Source organism: Ambystoma mexicanum, chromosome 9 (assembly GCF_040938575.1).
Source record: "Ambystoma mexicanum isolate Mex_15411 chromosome 9, UKY_AmexF1_1, whole genome shotgun sequence".
NCBI lineage: Eukaryota > Metazoa > Chordata > Amphibia > Caudata > Ambystomatidae > Ambystoma > Ambystoma mexicanum.
In genome coordinates, this window is record NC_090931.1 from 125,233,749 (window position 1) to 125,254,735 (window position 20,987).

At 42.7% G+C, this 20,987-nt stretch overlaps 1 protein-coding gene across 2 annotated transcripts in view; it reads right to left on the reverse strand.

The window, feature by feature from the left end:
- Positions 1–789: 789 nt before the first annotated feature.
- Positions 790–20,987, reverse strand: part of LOC138487725 (carotenoid-cleaving dioxygenase, mitochondrial-like) — a 286,226-nt gene continuing 266,028 nt past the window's right edge. For both annotated transcript variants that reach the window (XM_069614272.1, XM_069614271.1), the window contains 4 exons: positions 19,518–19,655; positions 10,071–10,253; positions 9,155–9,265; positions 790–1,086 (listed from right to left, as the gene is read on the reverse strand). In XM_069614272.1, the coding sequence (XP_069470373.1) occupies positions 973–1,086; positions 9,155–9,265; positions 10,071–10,253; positions 19,518–19,655 (546 nt within the window). In that variant the 3' untranslated portion in view covers positions 790–972. The remainder of the gene's footprint in view (positions 1,087–9,154; positions 9,266–10,070; positions 10,254–19,517; positions 19,656–20,987) is intronic.

A 20,987-nucleotide genomic window follows, 5' to 3' on the forward strand; every position in this document is an offset into this window, starting at 1 on the left:
ATTTGCCATCTAGTGGTCCGCTCCGATCCCTCTCCCTTGCTCCTCACAATACAGACTTCCCATCCACAGGGTGTAGCACCTTTGCAGGTGTCCTGGCCACTCTTGGAATCTAGGAGAGATCCAGAAGGATTAAGGATTGCGTCCTCCTGTAGAGTTGTTAAGGTAAATTGGGGAAGCAAAGGAGCGCCACCACTCCCAGCCTAATGGAGCAGCAGCCAGTGGTGAATAACGTTTGGTGTTTTGGTTTAGGCTTGCACAGAGGTTTACTTCGACCAGGAGGTCATCAGTTGGAAATTGACACTGGTATGGAGTGATTGAAGGAGATTTTCATGGAATGCCTTCTTTGGAGGCCTTGGTGACTCAAGTTGACAGTCTCGGCCAAATGCCCTTTTGCTAATTGGCACCTGAAGTTGCTTCATTTGGGGCGGGATTTTAAGCATGGCAGTAACAGACATACAACCGATGTATTTGAGGTTGAATCAATTCTGCAAGTTTGTAGGACAATGCTTATCCATAATGGGGAATAAGGCCACCCCCTCTATGCTTGTAGTGTGGCATGCTTGCCACCAGCACGGTAATGCTTAACGGGTTCGGTGGACACATCACCGTCAAACCCGCCCGACTGGAACCCATAGTGTCGAGATCACTGAAGAAATGGACATCGAGTATCAATAGGAAATGTGTCAATGAGGCAAGAATTGATCATATATGCACTGGTGTGGAACGTGGCGATGGTTGTACCGTTGGCAATAACTCTTACCAGAAAATGAAAAACGAGCTTGTGTTGGTGATTGTTTTTATTTGTTCTGAGTAAATTACTTTTGAATCAGTTTAGTAAAATATAATATTCAACAAGGAACTGTGTAAAAAAAGGCACATTAAATATGCTCTTTTGGAAATCCCTCCTATTCCACAGAGTTTACTTCTCATAAATATAGGATTATTGTTTTAGATGCATCGCCCCATGGCGTCTCAGTTTGCTGTAAAAACACCATGGAAACCATAGGGTATTTGAACTTTTACTTCAGCCCGTCCAATTTCAGTGAAGCTCTTGGCGTCCAGCACCAGCAGGAAGGTACTTTTATTCTGAAATGCAAAGAAAGTGAAAGCTCTGTCAGAAATTATTCAATGGCCTCATTCTGGGGTTCAGGTTCATTGTTAGCACCCACATATTAATTCTTAATCTAGCTAGTGTCCTAGGCACCCCAGTCCTGCCCCTTTGCCATCTGGGTAATAAAGACAGTGAATTCATCCTTAGAAGTAATAAACTTTGCGTGTGAAAAGATGGCAGATGGGGCAGAAGTTGGCATATAATATATTTCGCAAATAATTGCCACATTTCAACCAATATGCCCTCTCTGGGAAAATGGATACAGTTGAATATATATACATATATGTGTATATTACACGGCCACGCTAGTGGCCATGTAGTTATGGTTAAGTTGCTAAACCCATAGGAAGAGCACTTTTTGGGCGGCTTATAACTTCGCTCCCCCTGGACGAATCCACACCAAACTTTGCAAAAAAAGTATATGGCCAACTCTGAATTTTTCACAAATTTTGGTGGGGTTTGGTCCGGGGGGGGTAAAGTTATAGGGGGGTCCCAAATTTTTTTTTTCCCATAGACTGAATGGGGAAAAAAAACTCACGCCTACAGCCCAAACTGCTGGACGGATTTTCACCAAATTTGTGGCAGGAGCAGCGGCTTGATCCCGAAAGGGTGCTTTTGTAAATTTGGTCAAAAACCGTCGAGTAGTTTTTTGGAAAACAACCAAACAGTATGTCACAAAAAAGTAGTGATATCTATGTCCACTCCGCACACACATTTCCCTGTTCGCTCCGCGGACAGGACACCGATTGGTTATTCGGCTTGCGTCATGTCCGCGGACATGCGAAGTGTTCGCTGATTGGATGTGAAGAGCGTGAAGTGCATCAGATTTTTGGAAACGCCTGCCGTCTTGGATTCGCGGACAGCGGCCGGTGTCCGCGGACATCGCGGTAAAAACATATTAAAAAACACAACATTGCACTTTTCAAACTTATCAAATAATCTCTGAGGAGGTGAGGTGTGATAAGGATGGGATGGGATATGGCTGCAAGAAGCAAAAAAAACAGGTGTTTTTTGCTGCGAAAGTCCGCGAACAGTTCGGATGTCCGCGAACAGTCCTGAAAAGTTCGCAGACACCTCAGCATTACAGGGTTGGTGAAATGCAGTTCTTCAATGGCTTATAACTTTGATGCCACTTAATGGAACTGCATGAATTTCTGCATGTATATTCCTGCACTGATTCTGAGTGAGTATACAGGGTTTGGTGGTATTCTGTCATGAGGGGGCAAAATTAGAGAGGGGGTCCCAAAATAATGTAAAGGCTTATAAATGAGGTGCCATTTGACAAATCTACACTTCATTTGGGAGACCGATAATACATTTAGATATCAATGTTTTTGCGAAATTTGGTGGGATTTTGTGAAGAGGGGGCAAAATTAGAGGGGAGGATCCCAAAATAATGTAAGGCTTATAAATAAGGTGCCATTTGATGAATCTACACTTCATTTGGCAAACTGATAATAGATCTAGATATACATGTCTTTGCGAAGTTTGGTGGGATTCTGTCAAGAGGTAGCAAAATTAGAAGGGGGTCCCAAAATATTGTAAAGGCTTGTAAATGTGGTGCCATTTGACAAATCTACACAAAGGTTTGCAAAAAAAATTATAGATTCAGATTTAGATGTTTTCGTAAAGTCTGAATGGATTTTGTGAAGTGGGGGCTAGGTTATATGACGATTGTATGCGCATACATTTGACACTTTTGAAAAAATAAAACATGGGTGGATTTCCAGCAAACTTGAGTAAGGAGCATTGGCAAAGACCTACAAGCATGAATTTTGTAAATGTGCCAGCGTTTTATTATTTGACAAGTGTCATAATGTAGCTACACAAAATAGCGGTATACCTTTAGTGAATGAGGGGTTGCCTGTGGCCATGGGCAGTGGCCAGATTGTCTGGGTCATGGAATAAGGTCATGATCCGGACAATCTGGCTTCTGGCCATGACCTCAAGGGACAAAACATAGGATTAAAGTGGCCATGTCCACCTGGGACTGGCTTTGTGATAAAGTTATTCGAAATTAGGATAGATCTGAAAGGGATGGAAAAATATGCTTGTGGTAATATGGTCATAGGGTTCTCGTTTTGCCTTCTGCGGGATGCCATGGAAAGCGAAGAGGGGCCCTGTTGGAGTGTTGTCGTTAATACAGAAACCTAATCATATATAAACATAGGCAATGACTGCAGCATGCACCATAGAAGTACACTATTTATAATCTTGTAATTTTGGATAGTACAATAATGAATGCTACCGTATCAGAATTTTGAGTCAAGTTAAACATGTAATAACTAGCTAACAATTCAAGACTTACAGCACTTGTGCTGGTACAAACAATACATATAAAGAACCACAATGCAATGCATACAAGTCAGAGGCACATACAGAGCAACTAAAGTAAAGAAGAAAGAAACTGCATCATCAGAAAATGTTAATGACATTAAAGTTTATCTTCATGTATACAAATGGATTGTGTGTTTGAGGCCTGCTCATTTCCCCATGTATGTGCACCATGAGCTGAGACCAAACCCTAAGGAAAGTACTCAAAGAACATATGACAAGGTTAACGTCTAGATATATAGCACCTTTTGCAATTTTATTATTCTGACTGCCAGTGAACAAAACCACCTGGCCTATATATGTCAATAAACAAAAACAAATGGCCCAGATAAGTGATGTTATCAGTGATGTCATCTTTGATGTCCTGGGCGTTAGTCTTAGCAGTGCACGATGGTGGCACGAGTTATGGTTGTTTAGCTTACCATAACTGCCGAATTTCTTAGGTTTTTCGATTTTACTTGAAACCATAACGTCCCTTTAACAACGTTTTTTCATTGAATTTCATAGGTTTTTATTAGTCCAACTTAACCATAACGTCCCTTTAACAAAGTTTTTTCATTGAATTTCATAGGTTTTTATTAGTGCAACTTAACCATAACGTCCCTTTAACAACGTTTTTTCAGTGAATTTCATGGGTTTTTACCAGTGCATGCTATCTTCCTACACCTTACTAATATCATACTTACCAAATATAACAAAATTTGTGTCCAATTTACAAAGTGTCACCTTAAAACTCTGCCATTTCCCACCTTCTAGAATCATTTTTAACACTTGTATACACTTTTTGCAACTATTTCAACTAGTTTTGCATATGTAGACATCTACGAACATCTGACTTCATTGCGGAATTTCCGGACAGTGCCACATGACCATACGCTGGTGAGCGGCATGATGACGTGTCCAAGAACCAGTCCGCACTTCACGATAAGATCCGTGCTTCACAGACAGTTCAGAACTGCATTTTCTACTGATCTAGCAACTTTCAACTTCAAAATTTCCCTTGCACAGCTCCAACACCTATTCCTACTCATTATCCATTAACAATCTAGTACACAGTACATACCTTTAGCAAAACTGCTATTTATCTTAAAATGGCATCAGCTATTGCCATCCCTCCTCCCCAACAGCCACCACCACTGCTGTAATCAAGGAGCATAAGAAATACTGACCCCTACCTTAGAAATAACACACGCGCAACATTTTCCCCTGTCCACCTGCCCCTCCATATTAGTGTTTGGTGCCTCTTCCCTCATTTCCCTCCCCACCTTCCGTTCTTAGCGCTCCTGCCAAAAAAATAATACATCCAAAAACAACAAAATAAATGTTCCTTTAGGAACCACCGTTCACAGTTAAAAAATAGAACTAAAAAAAACTTATAGACTCCATCTACTTTACATTTCTCAGTAAAGCACATAGACTCAATAAGATTTTCCAACATTTCCATTTGCATTTTCTGTTATGCTATCAGGAATATTTATTTATTTATTTATTTATTTATTTATTTATTTATTTATACATTTGTATAGCGCAGAAACCACTGACCCTAAGGCTTAAGGGCGCTGACAAACATAGAGCAGACACAGGCTAACAAGCCACAAGAGAGAAGAACAGGTGTAGGAGAACATTCGAAAAGCCATAAAGTGTTTAAATAAACAGGTATGTCTTCAGTCCTTTTCTGAAAACTCAATTAGAATGTTCATCTCTCAGTTTCAAGGTAAGATTGTTCCATGCCATGGGAGCTGCAGAAAAAAAGGCACAGGCCTTAGTCTGCGATAATCTAAATGCTGGGACAATTAGCTGAGAGTGGTTATTAGATCTGAGATTGTGTTTACTCCTCTTAGGCCTTAATTCCTCATTGAGATAGGTTGGGCCAGAGTTTTGCATACAATTGAAAGAGATGGACAGGAGCTGAAAGAGAATTTGTTCCTTAATAGGGAGCTAATGAAGTTCCCTTCTAGCCTTAGAGATGTGATCTGACCTCTTCTTGCCATAACAACCCTAACAGCGTTGTTCTACACCACCTGCAATTTATTCAGTTTGCAGTTTGGAAGGCCAATCAGGAGGCTACTACAATAGTCTATCTTGGAGCTTATCAGTGCTCTTGCTAGCGTTTCCCTACTGGTTTGTGAAAGAAAGGGGTGGGCCTGCAAAAGCAGTTTAATATAATAGGAGGACGAAGCCACCAAGCTACCAACCTGCGCTTTCATGTTAAGGTTACAGTCAAGATAAATACCCAAAATATTGTGGCATTCATCCCCCGTTCCAGGGACTGGAACGGTGGATACTGGCCCAGCAGCCCAAGTTATCAGCCCAAGTGAAGCGAGGGTGGATAACGAGGTCTCCGGACGATTATCCCCCCATTCCAGCCCCTGTAATGAGGTATGAAGGCCATTAGCACCCTAGGTTCCCAAACAGGGAAGCCGGGGTGCTAAAAAGAAATCCTTTTCCAAGATGGCCACCATGGAAAGGGAAGGTGGGGTTCCATACAAGGCCCCTCTTCACTTTCTATGGCAGCCTGCAGAAGGCGAAGAGAAAACCCTATGACCATATTACTTAGAGCACATTTTTCTTCCCTTTCAAACCTATCCCAGGTGGACATGGCCACTTTAACCCTATGTGTTGTCCCTCATGGTCATGGCCAGTATCCAGTTGTCCGGATCATGACCGTATTGCATGATCCGGACAATCTGGCCACTGCCCATGGCTACTGGAAATACCTCAGTCACCAAAAAGGTATATCACTATTTTTTGAACCTACATTTGTTCAAAAATAAAACACAGGCACATTTCATGCTTTCAGATCCTTGCCAAGTTTGCGGAAATCCCCACGTTTTATTTTTTCAAAAGTGTCAAATGTATGCACATACAATAGTCATATAACCTAGCCCCCGCTTGACAAAATCCATATACACTTTATGAAAACATTTATATCTAGATCTAAAATCTTTTTTCAAACCTTTGCGTAGATTCGTCAAATTGCACCACATTTATAAGCCTTTAAATTATTTTGGGAACTCCCTCTAATTTTGCCCCCTCCTGACAAAATCCCACCAAACATTGCAAAAACATTTAAATCTAGATCTATAATCTATTTACAAACCTTTGTGTAGATTCGTCAAATGGCACCACATTTATAAGCCTTTAAAATAATGTGTGACCCCCCTCTAATTTTGCCCCTTCTTTACAAAATCCCACCAAACTTTGCAAAAGCATTTATACCTAGATCTATTATCAGTTCCCCAACTGAAGTTTAGATTTGTCAAATGGCACCTAATTTATAAGCCTTTATATTATTTTGGGACCCCCTCTCTAATTTCACCCCCTCTTGACAGAATCCCATCACACTTTGCAGACTCATTTGGAATCAGGCCACAAACTAAGTGCAAAGTTTCATGCAGTTTAATTAAGTGACCCCAAAGTTATAAGCCATCCAAGAACTGGTTTTCACCAACCCTGTAATGCAGAGGTGTCCGGGAACCTCACAGGACTGTTCGCGAATATCCAAACTGTTTGCGAAATTTCGCAGCAAAAACCACCTGTTTCTTTGCCTCTTGCAGCCATATCCCATCCCATCCTCATCTCCCCTCACCTCCCCAGAGATTATTTGATAAATTTGACAAGTGCAAAGGTGTGTTTTTTTATATGTGTTTACTGCGATGTCCACGGACAGCGGCCGCTGTCCGCGAATCCAAGATGGCAGGCACTCCAACCAATCAGCGAGCACGTCGCATGGCTGCGGACATGACGTAAGCCAATTGGCCAATCAGTGTCCTGTCCGCGGAGCAAACAGGGAAGTGTGTCCGCGGAGCGGACATAGATGTCACTCATTTTCTTAGACCTACTTTTTGGTTGTTTTAAAAAAAAACTACTGAACGGATTTTCACCAAATTTACAAAAGCACGCTTTCAGGACCAAGCCGCTGTTCCTACTGCACATTTGGTGAAAATCCATCCAGCGGTTTGGGCTGTAGGCGCGACAGAATTTTTTCTCCATTCAGCCTATGGGAAAAAGACATTTTGGGACCCCCCTATAACTTTGCCCCCCCTGGACCAAACCTCACCAAACAAATTCAATACAGAGTGGGCCATGTTCTTTTTTTGCAAAGTTTGGTGAGGATTCGTCCAGGGGGACCGAAATTATAAGGCGCTCATAAAGTGCTCTTCCTATGGGTTTAGCAACTTAGCCATAACTACATGGCCGCTACCGCAGGCCATGTAATATATATAGATATTTAATATGATATGATATGGCATTTAAAACGCGTGTATACGAACGTGGCTCAAGGTGCGACAATGATTTTAACATTTTTAATATGTTAAAAACAGTGATTCTTCAGAATAATTAATCTGTTCTTTAAAAAGAAATAACTCATTTGTTGACACAAACAGGTTGATTCTTAAGAAAACGTAACTTGTGTTCAAATAATTAATCAATGAATTAAACAAGGAAATAATGTAAAGAATTCTCTAAATAATCAATGCTCCAAAAAGACGAGCAACTTAAGACACACATAAGGTTTTGCTTTGCTGAATACAAAGAGGTTCATTAAAAACAGAAGTCATTGCTAATCAGAATTGTAAATCGGCAAAAACAATAAAATGTGCTGCCTGGCAAAGCGGCCGATTTTCCATATAATAACAAGATTCAGAATTTATTGTTTGAAAAGAAAATATATAAACTTGGGCCCAGGATTAATGGCAAGAACATAAAATAATGTTAGATTAAAGCTAAACTGGAAAATCAATATAACGATTTGTACACATGTAAATACAGGCCAATATGGGACCGTAATTGCCCCAACTGAAGTCAAAAAGAAAACACTCCCACTGTATTGGGAAGACCCACCTTCTAGGAAAGGGATTTGCAACCTTTGGCTCTTCAGATCTTTGCACTGCAACTCCCAGCAGTCTAGCCTGCATGCAATTGGCGGGAGCACATGGGATTCGCAGTCCAAAATATCTAGAAAACTACAGGTCAAGAAGCTAAGGGCCTGATTCATGGAACTTTTAGCACATTGCAAAGTGACTTTGCAATGGTGCAAAGTGACTTTGCACGGCCAAGAAATACCCTGGTTCACAGAGTGGTGCAAAGTGCATTTTTGCAGTGCAAACTCACTTTGCACTGCAAAGGGACTTTACACCGTGATAGGCCCATTACAGTGGTGCAAAGAGTACTTTTGCAATTCAAAGTTACTTTGCACTGCAGAAATACACGCTGCACCGCTCTATGAATCAGGGTGTTCGATGGCACTGAAAACTCACTTTGCACCAGTGCAAAGTCAATTTGCATTGTGCGAAAAGTTCCATGAATTAGGCCCTAAATGTTTTGCTTTTGGAATCAGAGTTCTAAACCTGGCTTAGAACACCAACCAAATTGTTTGATCCCTCAATAGCATATTATCAGTTTGTGACTTATTTCCTTCAAGTTAGTGCTTCCCATATCGTATCCTTCGCCATGGTGCGTGCGACTGAGTAAGAGCTCTTGCCGCTCCACCGACGGCACAGAAACTCGATAGCCATATGTGTGCACAGGGAAGTAATGGTGGACAGGCAAGTCTCGTTCCCTGGAGAAGGTGGTACCACTGAACATGAAGAGCCTTGATATTGATCAATGATGAGGCATATTTTCATTTTTTGGACTGTCCCTGTTTTATTAAAAGTACAAACGTCAATATTAGGTTGTAGGAAAAAGGGTGAAATCTACTTTTACCTCTTCCGGTGTAATTACAACAGAGAGAATGATGCCGTCGTCTTCCTCCGTAGCATCTGGGTGCGGTACAAACACTGGTTCTGATGGATAGAAGCCGCTCTCCCTCCATATCTAAAAATACCAAAAGGTGGAGTTCAAATGAATAGTCAATTCCCAAGTTTCCTAAAAATAGATTCATGTCTTGGAATCTCAAAGTGGTTCTAAAGCTCTTGCATGGTGGTGGACACATGCATGTAGCTAAGGTAATATACTTTCGCATTGCTCCAAATCACCACCAAAGTTGTTTCAAAGCACCTACATATCAAAAAATAAATGTTGCCCTGTTCAGTTTCCTTTTTCCAAAATACCAAATAGACAGCAAATTCTAATCTTAAACTAGGTATACTTTTAGATTTGTAGACATCAACACCTTCTGGTTCATAGACATTATTGAGTGGGGCCATCGCCTCCTTACTGTAGGGCACTGGATACAGAGTAAGGAAGGCTGACAATGTCCCTCATTTCCTATTTGGATTTCTTAACTGTTTCAGTTGTTAATCAGATTAGAGAGAATTGCAGTGGTGAATTGTAGAGAGACATTTTTGAAGATATAGCACAAAGACAGAGAAGGCTTAAGCACAGCATTAGGTGTATCCTATCAATGAATTCAATAGATTTTAGATTGCAAAGCACCTATTCTATTCTTTCCCTAAATTCTGCCCTCATTACCATACTGAAAGCTGGTGGAAAATCGCTCAATTATGGCCAGGGGTGCTTCTGCAAAGCAAGTCTTCTGTCTTCTAATCAGAGCCTTGTACCCAAGGGACCACCCTACAGGCATCAGTGCTCTCGTCCAATGAGAGACTTTACACAACGAGTAAAGAATGTATCTTCGAGAGGGATCTTCTATTCTGGTGACTGTGCAGGCCTATCCTACCTTGGTCACCTTGGTTTCCACGTCCATCTTTAACAGAGAGTCTCCAATCAGGTGCCCAAGGCTTAGACCATAGACAAAGCTGTATTTCTTGGCGTTGTACATGGAGTAGTTAATGTGCGGGAAGTCAAAACCACCCAGTTCTTCCAGGGAGTCATCGTAAAGGTTCTCGTGAGTACACCACACCTAAAGGAAATGTTGAAAATAATATGGACCTGAAAGATATTACAAATACACGGAAGCCCACTCCTCTCCGCATCAAAAGGCTAATAATGATAATAAGGATGATCAAAATAATAATACAAAACAATAATTTCAATAGCAAAAGTGGAAATGGTAACACAGATAATTATAATCTCCTTCATAAGGCATATTTCCATAGTGCAACCTCAGCAAGGTCTGAGTAGTTCAACCTTTGTTAGCATCTCCCAGCTCAATAGTATTTACTTGATCAACTTCAGATTGCTGAATGCCTGAGACCACCACCCTGAATCACCTGTGATAAGTGGGGCATGTTATTCCACACTAGGGGTATTACCCAACGGCATACCTTACGGATTTCATAATGGGAATTCGACTCACATCGGTCAGTGCCTGTCAGAATACACTAGGAACAGTGACTTTCCAGCAAAGGCACATTAGACGCTTGCAAAGAAATTAATTTTATTGCCTAAATAAGGATCCTGGACTGGGGCAGAAGATTAAAACACGTCTTAATTGTTTCTTTCGATTCTTTTCTGAATTGGTAAGGATTCCCCAATGGTAGACATAACACACGCATGACTGAAAGATTCTAGAAGTGACATTTCTAAAACAATCAGAAATGTAAAAGGACAAGTAGAAATAACAAAAAAAAAAATAACAAATGTATTGTCATCTACATTACAGGAACACTGGACACTGAATAATATTGCATTACTAGATTCATGAGGTACCACCAATGTACCCTACTAGATAGCCTCTGTCCGATGGAAACATCTTATATCTTTTTTTTAATTTTTTTTTTTATTTGTGTTTGGTTATATATTTTACCAAAATACATAACAATCATCACAGATTTAATAAAATACTATACAATCACTGGAATAGAAACAACCAAAATAGAACACTTCCATATATAAAAAAAACAATATTACAACATTAAATCCCATTAACATACACAAATAAACATGAATGCAGCCACTTCACAACAAGACCTTCAACAGCAGGCACACAACCTAAACAGATTATTCCTCAAGACTTAGGAGTTGCTGGGGAAGGCCCTGAATATCAAATAGGAGAATAACAACTTTTAAAAAGAATTTAATTAGAACAATGGATTGAGAAAGGCAATCCCCTGTCACTATTCGACCCCATTGCCTCTCTGACAGCACATAATGTACAGAGTGGACACATCTTCCAAAATTGTTCTTCCTTAAGTTACCCAAAACACTACAATATAAAGTTAGGTATTTGAGGGTTTCTTTTATCAGCATATAACATAGTCTACAAGTTCTTCTTTCTTCTAAGAGACAATCCTCAGGCCAAATACTTAAAGAGTTGTTAGGCAGTTAATCCCACATTTCCCGAAGAACAGATAAGATTTCATTGAAGGTGATTTCGCTAGATATGGGAGGCGTTTAACCAGGTTTGCTGACTCCAAACATTTAACTTCATACAATTTATATTTCTGCAATATCTCCCAGGTACTCATTCTATCAGTCAGTCAATACAGCATTATTTCAGAGTAAAACCATAAAAGCAATATCACAATACAACAATATAAGAATATCAAATATAAAGAATTAATAGCTCTGGCATCATATACAAGATTAAGCACAATTCCTCTAGAAAATAGCCCAACTAGCAAATTACATTATTAATAGCATCACAGTAGCACAGGATATACAGTGCAGTCTATTTGTGCATTGAATACGATTTTGACCTGCAAATCTATCTGAGATAGGCCACTGTGGGATTAAAACAATGAGCAGAGCAAAATCCATCATCCTAAATTCTGGTTCAGCTCTCTCTGTCTCTGCAACCAGGCCCTGTGGAGGTAACATGCTGTTGGATACATAATACAGAGACTTTGTGATTGGCCCAAGAAGAGGCACCACTGTTCCCAGGTGGCAGGTCTCAACTCCATTTAGAACAGGTCTCAAATATCTGCTTCTAAGATTCTTGGTTTTGTAAAATATCAGCAGAACATTTATCAAGGTCTCTCTTGCCACTCCACACATTGGACACACATCTGACCCTGACACCCTCCAAGAATGGAAAAAGGTGGTAATCAGTAAAATCCCCAATTTGAAGGATATGAATAGGGATCTCTCATATGCATTCTATCAAGGTAATCAATTGTCCTTTTAAAATTATAAAAACCAATGTCCGAGTTAACAGCAGCTTCATTTAAAAAACCCTCACAGGACAACATAAATCCATAATGGATGCCTACTCATTGCGTAAATATTGTTCACCAAGAGCGTTATATAAAGAAGCTACCTCCTCTCACTTAATCTTAAAAAACAGTCCAGTTTATTGCATTTATAAATGTGCCACAGAGAAAACAAGCCCAACTCCCAGCGTGTAACTGTAAGCGGGATTGAGTTTGGTAATCCCTCTACTTTCCTCCATGTCCTCCATTCAAACACTTCCAACCAGCCCTTGATACTTCTAAACCATAGGTCCGTTTGGGGATAGCTTTCTGTTTATGGAAGATTAGAAGGGGCAAAAGAGAAAACAGACAAAGTTTAACCAGAATGAATCTCATTTGGACTATAATTGCTTCATGTTTAACTGACACTCTAGTTTTTATCAGGGATAAATGAGATTTTACTGCAAAGGTATGATCCAAATAAGCGAGGTTCGAGACTTCCAGACTTGCTATCGCATCAATAAACCAGATACCATTCCTATATTTCACCTGTTTGTTAAATACAAAAATCGTGGAGTTCTCTGGGTTCATGGCCAACTTGCATTCCTTGGCATATCTTCCCACTGCATTTTGGGCTCCTGCAGACCTATTGAAGTAAGGGCAAAAAGCATAATATCATCTACGTAGAGCAGCCAGTCTAGATTTATGGCACCCAACTTCTGAGGAAAGACGTTTAGCAGATTCATAGCATCCACAATATCCGCAGTATACCCTCAGCACGAATCCTTGTCTGACCCCCACACCAACCCCAACCTCCTTAGTAACAACGCCCTCCGAGATAAGTATATGGGGCTCATTACGAGGTGGGTGATAAGGGGTTACCGGCACCGCCCTACTATGAATTCCCTTTGTGGGTCCTCCCTCTGGAGCTAATAACGGTACCGCAATTGGGGGCTCAATGGGAATCGGGAAGGGCCCCGGTGAATGGGAAATTACCGGTCCGCCAACCTTGGAATGGACCGGTAATTGCTCCATTCACCAGGGCGGAGTCGGAACGAGTTTGAAGGCAGCCATGGCACTAAAAGCGCCATGGCTACCTCCAACCTCGTAATGAGGCCCTATGTATCTTATATCATCCAAACCGCCTAAAAAAAGTATGGTGAAGTCGACGGTTTGAATGTGCATCAAGAAATCAATGAACACATTCATGGGCAGCGTTTTGGATCTAGGGCTTTGAGATTTGACTTTGGGGAACAATGAGTTGGGAAGAAAAAAGGAGTGCATTGTCAATCAATGGGGGCATTCAATCAATATTGTTCTTCTATGACCAGGGAATGTGACCTAAACCTGGCTCAGCAGGAATACAAAAAGGTTGTCAAAACCTGAAGGTGGGCCATCTGTAGACAGGTTCAGTCAAAGTGGACATTTGAAGCGGGATGGGAGGGTGCACACTACTTGAGGGTAGACGCAGCACTTGAATAGAGGGCTTTGGGATAATGAAACCCTATTGAAGTCTGCAAGTTTCGGCCATCCCAGGTCATCAGCCAAGCTCAATGAACGGCTAATCTTCAGTAAATAGTTATTCTCTTCTTCCTAAGGCCAGGGCTTCTTGGGACTCTAGCAGGAAAAAGCTGGCACCTTGTCCCCTGGCTGGCATGAGAGGTTTACCAACCAGCCGGGGCAGCCGAGAGGATGCTGCTCCTTAGTTGTCTCGTATAGTCACACTCCCCAATGTTTGCATATGTGCAAATACACACCAGAGAAACAGCTGGACTGCACTTGAATGCATACACTCATTACAGCTGCTTGTAAGGTAGCTCAGTCACTTCAGTGCAGATGGAGTGATGTATGTGTGCCCTGATGGTCGCAGGTGGGAGGCCGAGCAGAACTGCACCAGCTGAGTATCCTTTTGAGGACAGAAAAAATGAACACTTTTGTGTTAGGTAAAAATACCACCTATTATTTGAAAGCCAGGTGGACACAAAGGGCCTGATTCACAGAGCTATTTCCAATGGGATGGCACCATTATAAACTCTTCTGTGAATCAGGGCCAAAGTGTGTTATGTGACTGAATAGATAAATGGCAAAAACAATAATAATAGTAATAATAAATATAATAATCATTCTTCTTATTGTTATCATCTTAGTTTATATAAACATCATCAGAGGCCCACACAAAGATGGTCACATGAACCAGCTCGCACATCTTAAACTATGAACAGCTGTTTTACCACCAATACTCAATTACATTTCCAACATGTGTTTCCAAATTACTGACAACTTTTGTGCCCTGTAGTAAATTAGATGTCAAAGTTGTACACTAGCTTTCTGAATGATCCCTCGCCAAATAGGTTAGGGGCAATGCAGAACTGGCTACCGGGATCTACAAATCCACAAGGCCTACTTAAAGAGAAGAAAGGATAGCCTGGCAAGTTTAGCCGTCACTTGAGAGATCTGCCATCAAAGGCACTTGTCCAGGCATGTATTTCAAAAAAGGTAGCAGGCGCTCCTCTCCAGAAAGACCATGGCATGATAACCTGTTCTGAGATGAGAGTTTGCAGCACACGCTTTTTGCTCACTGTACCTTTCACAGATGGGAAATTCCCATTTGCATATCAGTCTTTGTCCCGCCCACATTGGCCGTCCAGCACCGAAATGCTATGGCTCCAAACGCGTTCATGATTTGTGAGAAATGAGCACCAAGACCAGTGTGCATTTTGCTCTTAGTGAATAAAGTAGCAAGATCTCTGGTCATTCTTATGCTGCCAAAATGCTCAGCCAAGCACCCAGGAGCCATCACTGGTCCTAGCTGAGCCAAGCACCCAGGAGCCATCATTGGTCCTAGCTGAGCCAAGCACCCAGGAGCCATCACTGGTCCTAGCTGAGCCAAGCACCCAGGAGCCATCACTGGTCCTAGCTGAGCCAAGCACCCAGGAGCCATCACTGGTCCTAGCTGAGCCAAGCACCCAGGAGCCATCACTGGTCCTAGCTGAGCCAAGCACCCAGGAGCCATCACTGGTCCTAGCTGAGCCAAGCACCCAGGAGCCATCACTGGTCCTAGCTGTCCCCTTTCCCTTTACCATAGGAGTATTCTGAAAGGAAACAGTGTGGGTTGAAATGTGCACTTCTATCAGACTCTATCTTCTATATGGCTGTGCTAGGTTTGATGGCATGCCTTTCCAAGTAAGACCAGGCTGATCTTTCCATTATGACTATGCTTTATTCTATAACTATCCTTAAACTGTACAATTTTAAAAAGAGACACTTTACAATGATAGTACAATCAAATAATGCCAGTTTTAATCGCTTTTTTGCCAATAATATGCCTGGTTATGTCTGTCAAAATGTCCTTCCTTTGTGGACAGGATTATGGTCAGAGTAAAACAAATGGCCTGTTTCTCCTGTGAGAACCAAAGCAGTGTTTAATTTGCATGAAGGCCACTGATTGATTGGCACTGCTCCTGAATCCACACATTTGTTTCAGTTTGCACAGTATGCGCAAACACTAATAGGAACATAACACACATTGTAGATCCTGCATCCGTCTCCTGCGGTCCCTTCAGGTTTTTGCAGAAGTCCACCCCCTGCAGAGCCTAGCCGACTGATCCTCACCTCACCCTGCATGGACAATGCACTCTCAGTTTGATGGCGACATTCCTGCAGGACATACACACTGACAGTGCATGTCGCCACATACCAGGCTGAGCCATCTGTCACTCCTGCTGTCATTTTGCTTTTAACCATAAAAAGTCACAGCATCCCCCACCCTTCAAGATGTCTGTGTTTTTCTCTCGTCGCACTTCTGTTAGCAATGGTTAGACTGGACCTTCCAAATGTGCACCTGACCACGAGACTCGTGCCCACAGAGTGGCATGGGGGGGGGCAGAGAGTGATAACGAGAGAGAGACAGACAGAGACAGATAGTGAGAGAAGAGAAAACAGAGAGGCATAGAAGAGAGTGAAAAAGAGTGAGACAGAGATCGAGAGGGGGAAGAAAGAGCACAGAGTGAAAAGAGAGAGGGAGACAGAGAGAAGACTGATAAAAGAGAGAGACAGATAGAATAGAGCAGGGAGAGAGAGAGATCAGCATGCGGTACACAGGATGCAGATAGTTATTAATATCAATACCCGGTGGGGGGTGTGGAAGCCTCTAAGCCAATGAGGAGGCACGGAACGGGAAAATTACCAGCGGCAATCCCCCCGCTCCAAGCCGCCTCACGGCTGGAGGCTGCCATCTTTCCACTGTGGGGAATGAGATAAGTGTGGTCCCCCTCTCCCTTCCCTCCTCCCCCATCCACAGAATTCCATCCCTGCACCCAACCCCCACTTACCATCTTTTCAGTCCATTTCTGGAGAAAACGCGCTGGGAACAATTCTGTCCCCAGCGCGTCTGCTCCCGATCTGTGACAGGCCATCGTGGAAAGGAAGAAGGGTCTACACTTAGTCCCTTCTCTCCTTTCCACGGTGGTCATTTTTTTTGTTAACTTTTTTTTAATGCCTGCCATGGAAAGGTATATACGTGTAATCCCTTCTGCCGTTTCCATGGCAGCCATTTTAAAAACAACTTATTTCAATTGTTTCCAATGGCTGCAATGGAAAGGGAAAACAGACTTGGTTTTCCCTTCCCCGAGTGTTTCGGAACAAAAAAGAAAATGCTTTGAGTACCCCGGTCTTAAGAGCTGGGGTACTAATAGCAATACCACTTCAGGTAATGCCCCAGGGCCTTTTCTAAGGTAACTATGGGCCTCAGGGCCTTAACTGAAGTGGTAATGCCCCCCCCGTGCGAAGGGCTTATTGCTTAATTAGCACAATCAGAACTGTGCCTTCCAAATCAGAGAAGAATTCTGTAACACATTTCCCATCAGGAAGGAAGGAGTACAACCCCTGCTCTCCTTGTGCACACTGCAAATGGATAGGAAAGTGATGGACAAATGTGATATGTAGGATGATCGGACCACTTCCATTGGCATGTATGTCTTAGTGTTTCCTAAAAACATTGTCAAAATGCTTGAATGTGCCATAAAATCTAACTTGACAAAGTGCAGCCCTCTCTATTGAAGCACAAATATTGCTGCATACGGTGCCTTATGCCCAACTGTTGAAGTGCACTTTCTTGCGTGATAGGGAGCTGTCATTCGTTCCCCGTGGCGTTGCTAGGGGGCTCTGGTCCCCTCTGAAATCTTGTGCCCCCCCCTTACCGAAGGTGAGCAGTGACCGTGTTCTCTGTTCCTGGTGTTATTTGTGAAACTCACTGAGTCAAATGTCTGCAGATCACACGGCAAATGCTCTCCTTTTGTCTCAAAGCTAGCAGTGATCTTGGTATGCATTCTGACATTGGTATGAACATGAGCACGAGCCACTTCTCAGGTGTTCCTGCACAGCGACCTCCATAGTGTGCATAGAAGCTTGCAGCCCCTCCCATCAGAATGTAGCCACAAAACTGCTAATGATGGGCCATTAATCACTGAATGGTTTCATGCCTTCATTCTGATGAGAGGGAAGGTGCAGTGGGGTGCGGCTAGTTGGTGTGCACAAAAGCCTCTCTGCAGGAGTGCTTGTGACGTCACACATTACCTTTCACACCCCGCCCGCACCCCCACTTTTGTCTGTGGCCCCCCTACTTTTGTCTTTGGCCCCCTCTGTGCCCCTCCTAAATTTGATTCCTGGTGACGCCACTATTCGTTCCCCATGAATGAGTGCATCATGAAAATCATAGTGATTGGGCCTCATTAGGACCCTGGCGGAGAGGGTATTACGCCAGCGTAGTGCATGGCGTACCTCTCCGCCATACTACGAGTTCCCGTAGCGCCATGGAGGTTTTCTCCGCCTGGTTTTACCAGCCGGAGAAAACCATGGCGCTACGGCACCTCGTTGTTAATTACGCCACCGTATTTTACGGTGGCGTAATTAACTCCTTCCCCACTCCCATTATACCCTATGGGGCAGAAATGGGAATGGGGAAGGGCAGAATGGGGATTGGGGATTTACCGCTCCGCCGAGGTCGGAATGGGGCGGTAAATCCGCCAACCCCCATGGCGCTATCGGCGGCTTTCCGCCATGCTTCGCGGTGCATTTAGCACCGCGAAGTCCGCCTGGGTCGTAATGAGGCCCATTGTGTCTTAAATTGGTGTGTGTGATACATTGGTGTGTGTGTGTGTGAGTGTGGGAATGTGTGTGTTAGACTGGTGTGTCTGTGTGTGTGTGCGTGTTAGATTGATGCGTGTGTTAGACTGGTGTGTGTGAATGTGTGTGTTAGTTTGGTGTATGTGCACGTGAGTGTGTGCATGCATGTGTGTGTGTGTTAGATTTGGGGCGTGTGTGTTAAATTGGTGCATGTGTGTGTGTTAGATTGGTGCGTGTGTGTTCGATTGGTGTGTGTATGCGTGCGTGGGCGTGTGTCTTAGATTGTTGGGGGTTGGCAGGGAGGCGGCGGGGTTCAGAACATTCCTTCAAGACCTGGGCATCTCGTGTGTTTGTCTAAGTGTGTTTAATAGCATTGTTACGGATGTCTAATTAGACCATCCTTTCCTTGGGGCACTAAACCGTGCTGGGCCCTCACTCACCGCATTAATAATGCAATCATGTTGCACTGTCTCCTGAAGCGGCCTGATAGCCCGCAGCCCTGTCATCAGAAGGTGCAGTCATGTTATCCTTATGAAGCTTAGTGAGAGGTGCAGGTGCAATATCCTCCCGAGTTACCCCTGGTCCTTGTTGGCTGGATTTGCCAATCCTTTTTTATAAGATCGTGACATTAATAATTCGGGTTTTAAAGTTATTTGTACTAATGTACATCTGCAGGCGAAAGTAAAAGTTGTGATGCTGAATGGCTGCCCCGGAAGTGCTACTTAACTGCGTGGAGGAAAGTCTGCATCGTATTGAAAGCCCTTAAAACAGGCAGCACGAGCCACGCTTATTTTACAGTGCTTAGAGGCAGGAGTGCTCCAGCTTATACTACTATCTATATTACATCATTATTATTATTTATAATAAAAAAAAACAAAAAACTGGAGCAGTGTGAACTGTTCCATAAACTAAATGTGCAGTTCGTATTATTATCTACCAGACCAAACACGTAGGGTGGGGTAAATACGTACCGTGCCATCGTCTCTTTTCACAGCCTTTGCACTAGTGTATGACAAAGGGTTAAGATTCACCCCCACGGGAGTGTCCCCATCGACAGCCACTGGCAAAACAAACCTGCGAGGGTAACTTTTCGATACCATGTTATACGTCTGAAAGAAAAGCGAGAGCCTGTCAGCGATGAGCAAGAATGAGTCAATTACACCATTTCAGACTGAAGTATGTTTGGATAAAACGCTGTGGGCCCGATTCATAGAATTTTTTGCACGTTTCAAAGTGACTGTGCACTGCTGGAAAGTGACTGCACTGCAGACACAAACCCTGATTCATGGAACTGTACAAAGTGTATTTTTGCAGTACAAAATTACTTTGCGCAGACTTTGCACCGCATAAATACACGTTGTACAGTTCCATGAATCAGGGTTTGTGTCGGCAGTGCAAAGTCACTTTTCAGGAGTGCAAAGTCACTTTGAACCGTGCAAAAATGTCCATGAATAGGCCTTAAAATTGTATTGAAAAATCTAATTAAGACAAAAGACTATACAATTTCAAAATCGACAAATTTAAGTGCCATCCTTTTAAATCAATTTCGATTTGTACTGAAAAAATATGAGAAAATATGGGACCTACATTATAAAAAACACCATGTTGCAGGCAGAGGTGTATTTGTGAATTGAAATTGTGGCAGGTAAACATCTGAACGTGGATGGCTGGCAGGATCTGAACTAATCATAACCTCTGGAATTGCTCTGGGCAATGCATCAGTCTATCATGTTTTCAGCCTACCATGCCATTTCAGAACGAAAGAGAACATATATAATAACTCAGGCTTGGTCTCACACAAGAGGGGCAAGTGCACCCTTAACTACTAGGCCCACTTCCTTTTACACAAGACCAAAAGCAACCCCAGACATTTTAGGTCTCATGGGGTGTCATCAGTGAGGTGCAGCTTGTGACTTTAGGCACAGGAGGCTCAGGAACCAGTCCTTCATGCCCGTTCCACTTGTGTGACATAGGGAACCAAGCTTCAGCTCACTGATGAGGCCCAACACGGTTGAAACATATGTGGCGTTCACCTCAGTGATGAGGCCCAAAATGGTTGAAGCATGCCTCCGGTTCACCCACTTATGAGGCCCAAAACCAGGGCTCAAGTCGAGGGTACACAAGGTGGACGGAGTCCACCCACTTTTTTCAGAGTAATTTGGTGATGGGCCACTGAGGTTTAGAGGTGGTTGGTTGTTCGGAACTGGTTTTGTGACTTAGCCCTCCCACCCCCCAGCTAAAATGAGAAACAATGAATGTCCTCTTTGAATTTATAAATTAAAGCTGACCTAGGATTGAACCGTAGTCTTCTCACTATATAACCTGATGAAAAAAAAAAACAACTAAAGGTGAAATGTCTCATTTTGGTACTGCAAGTTCCAGGGAAAACGTTTGTATTATATTGCCTTCTGCTGCACTCCGCTGGTTTTCGCTCACTTTGG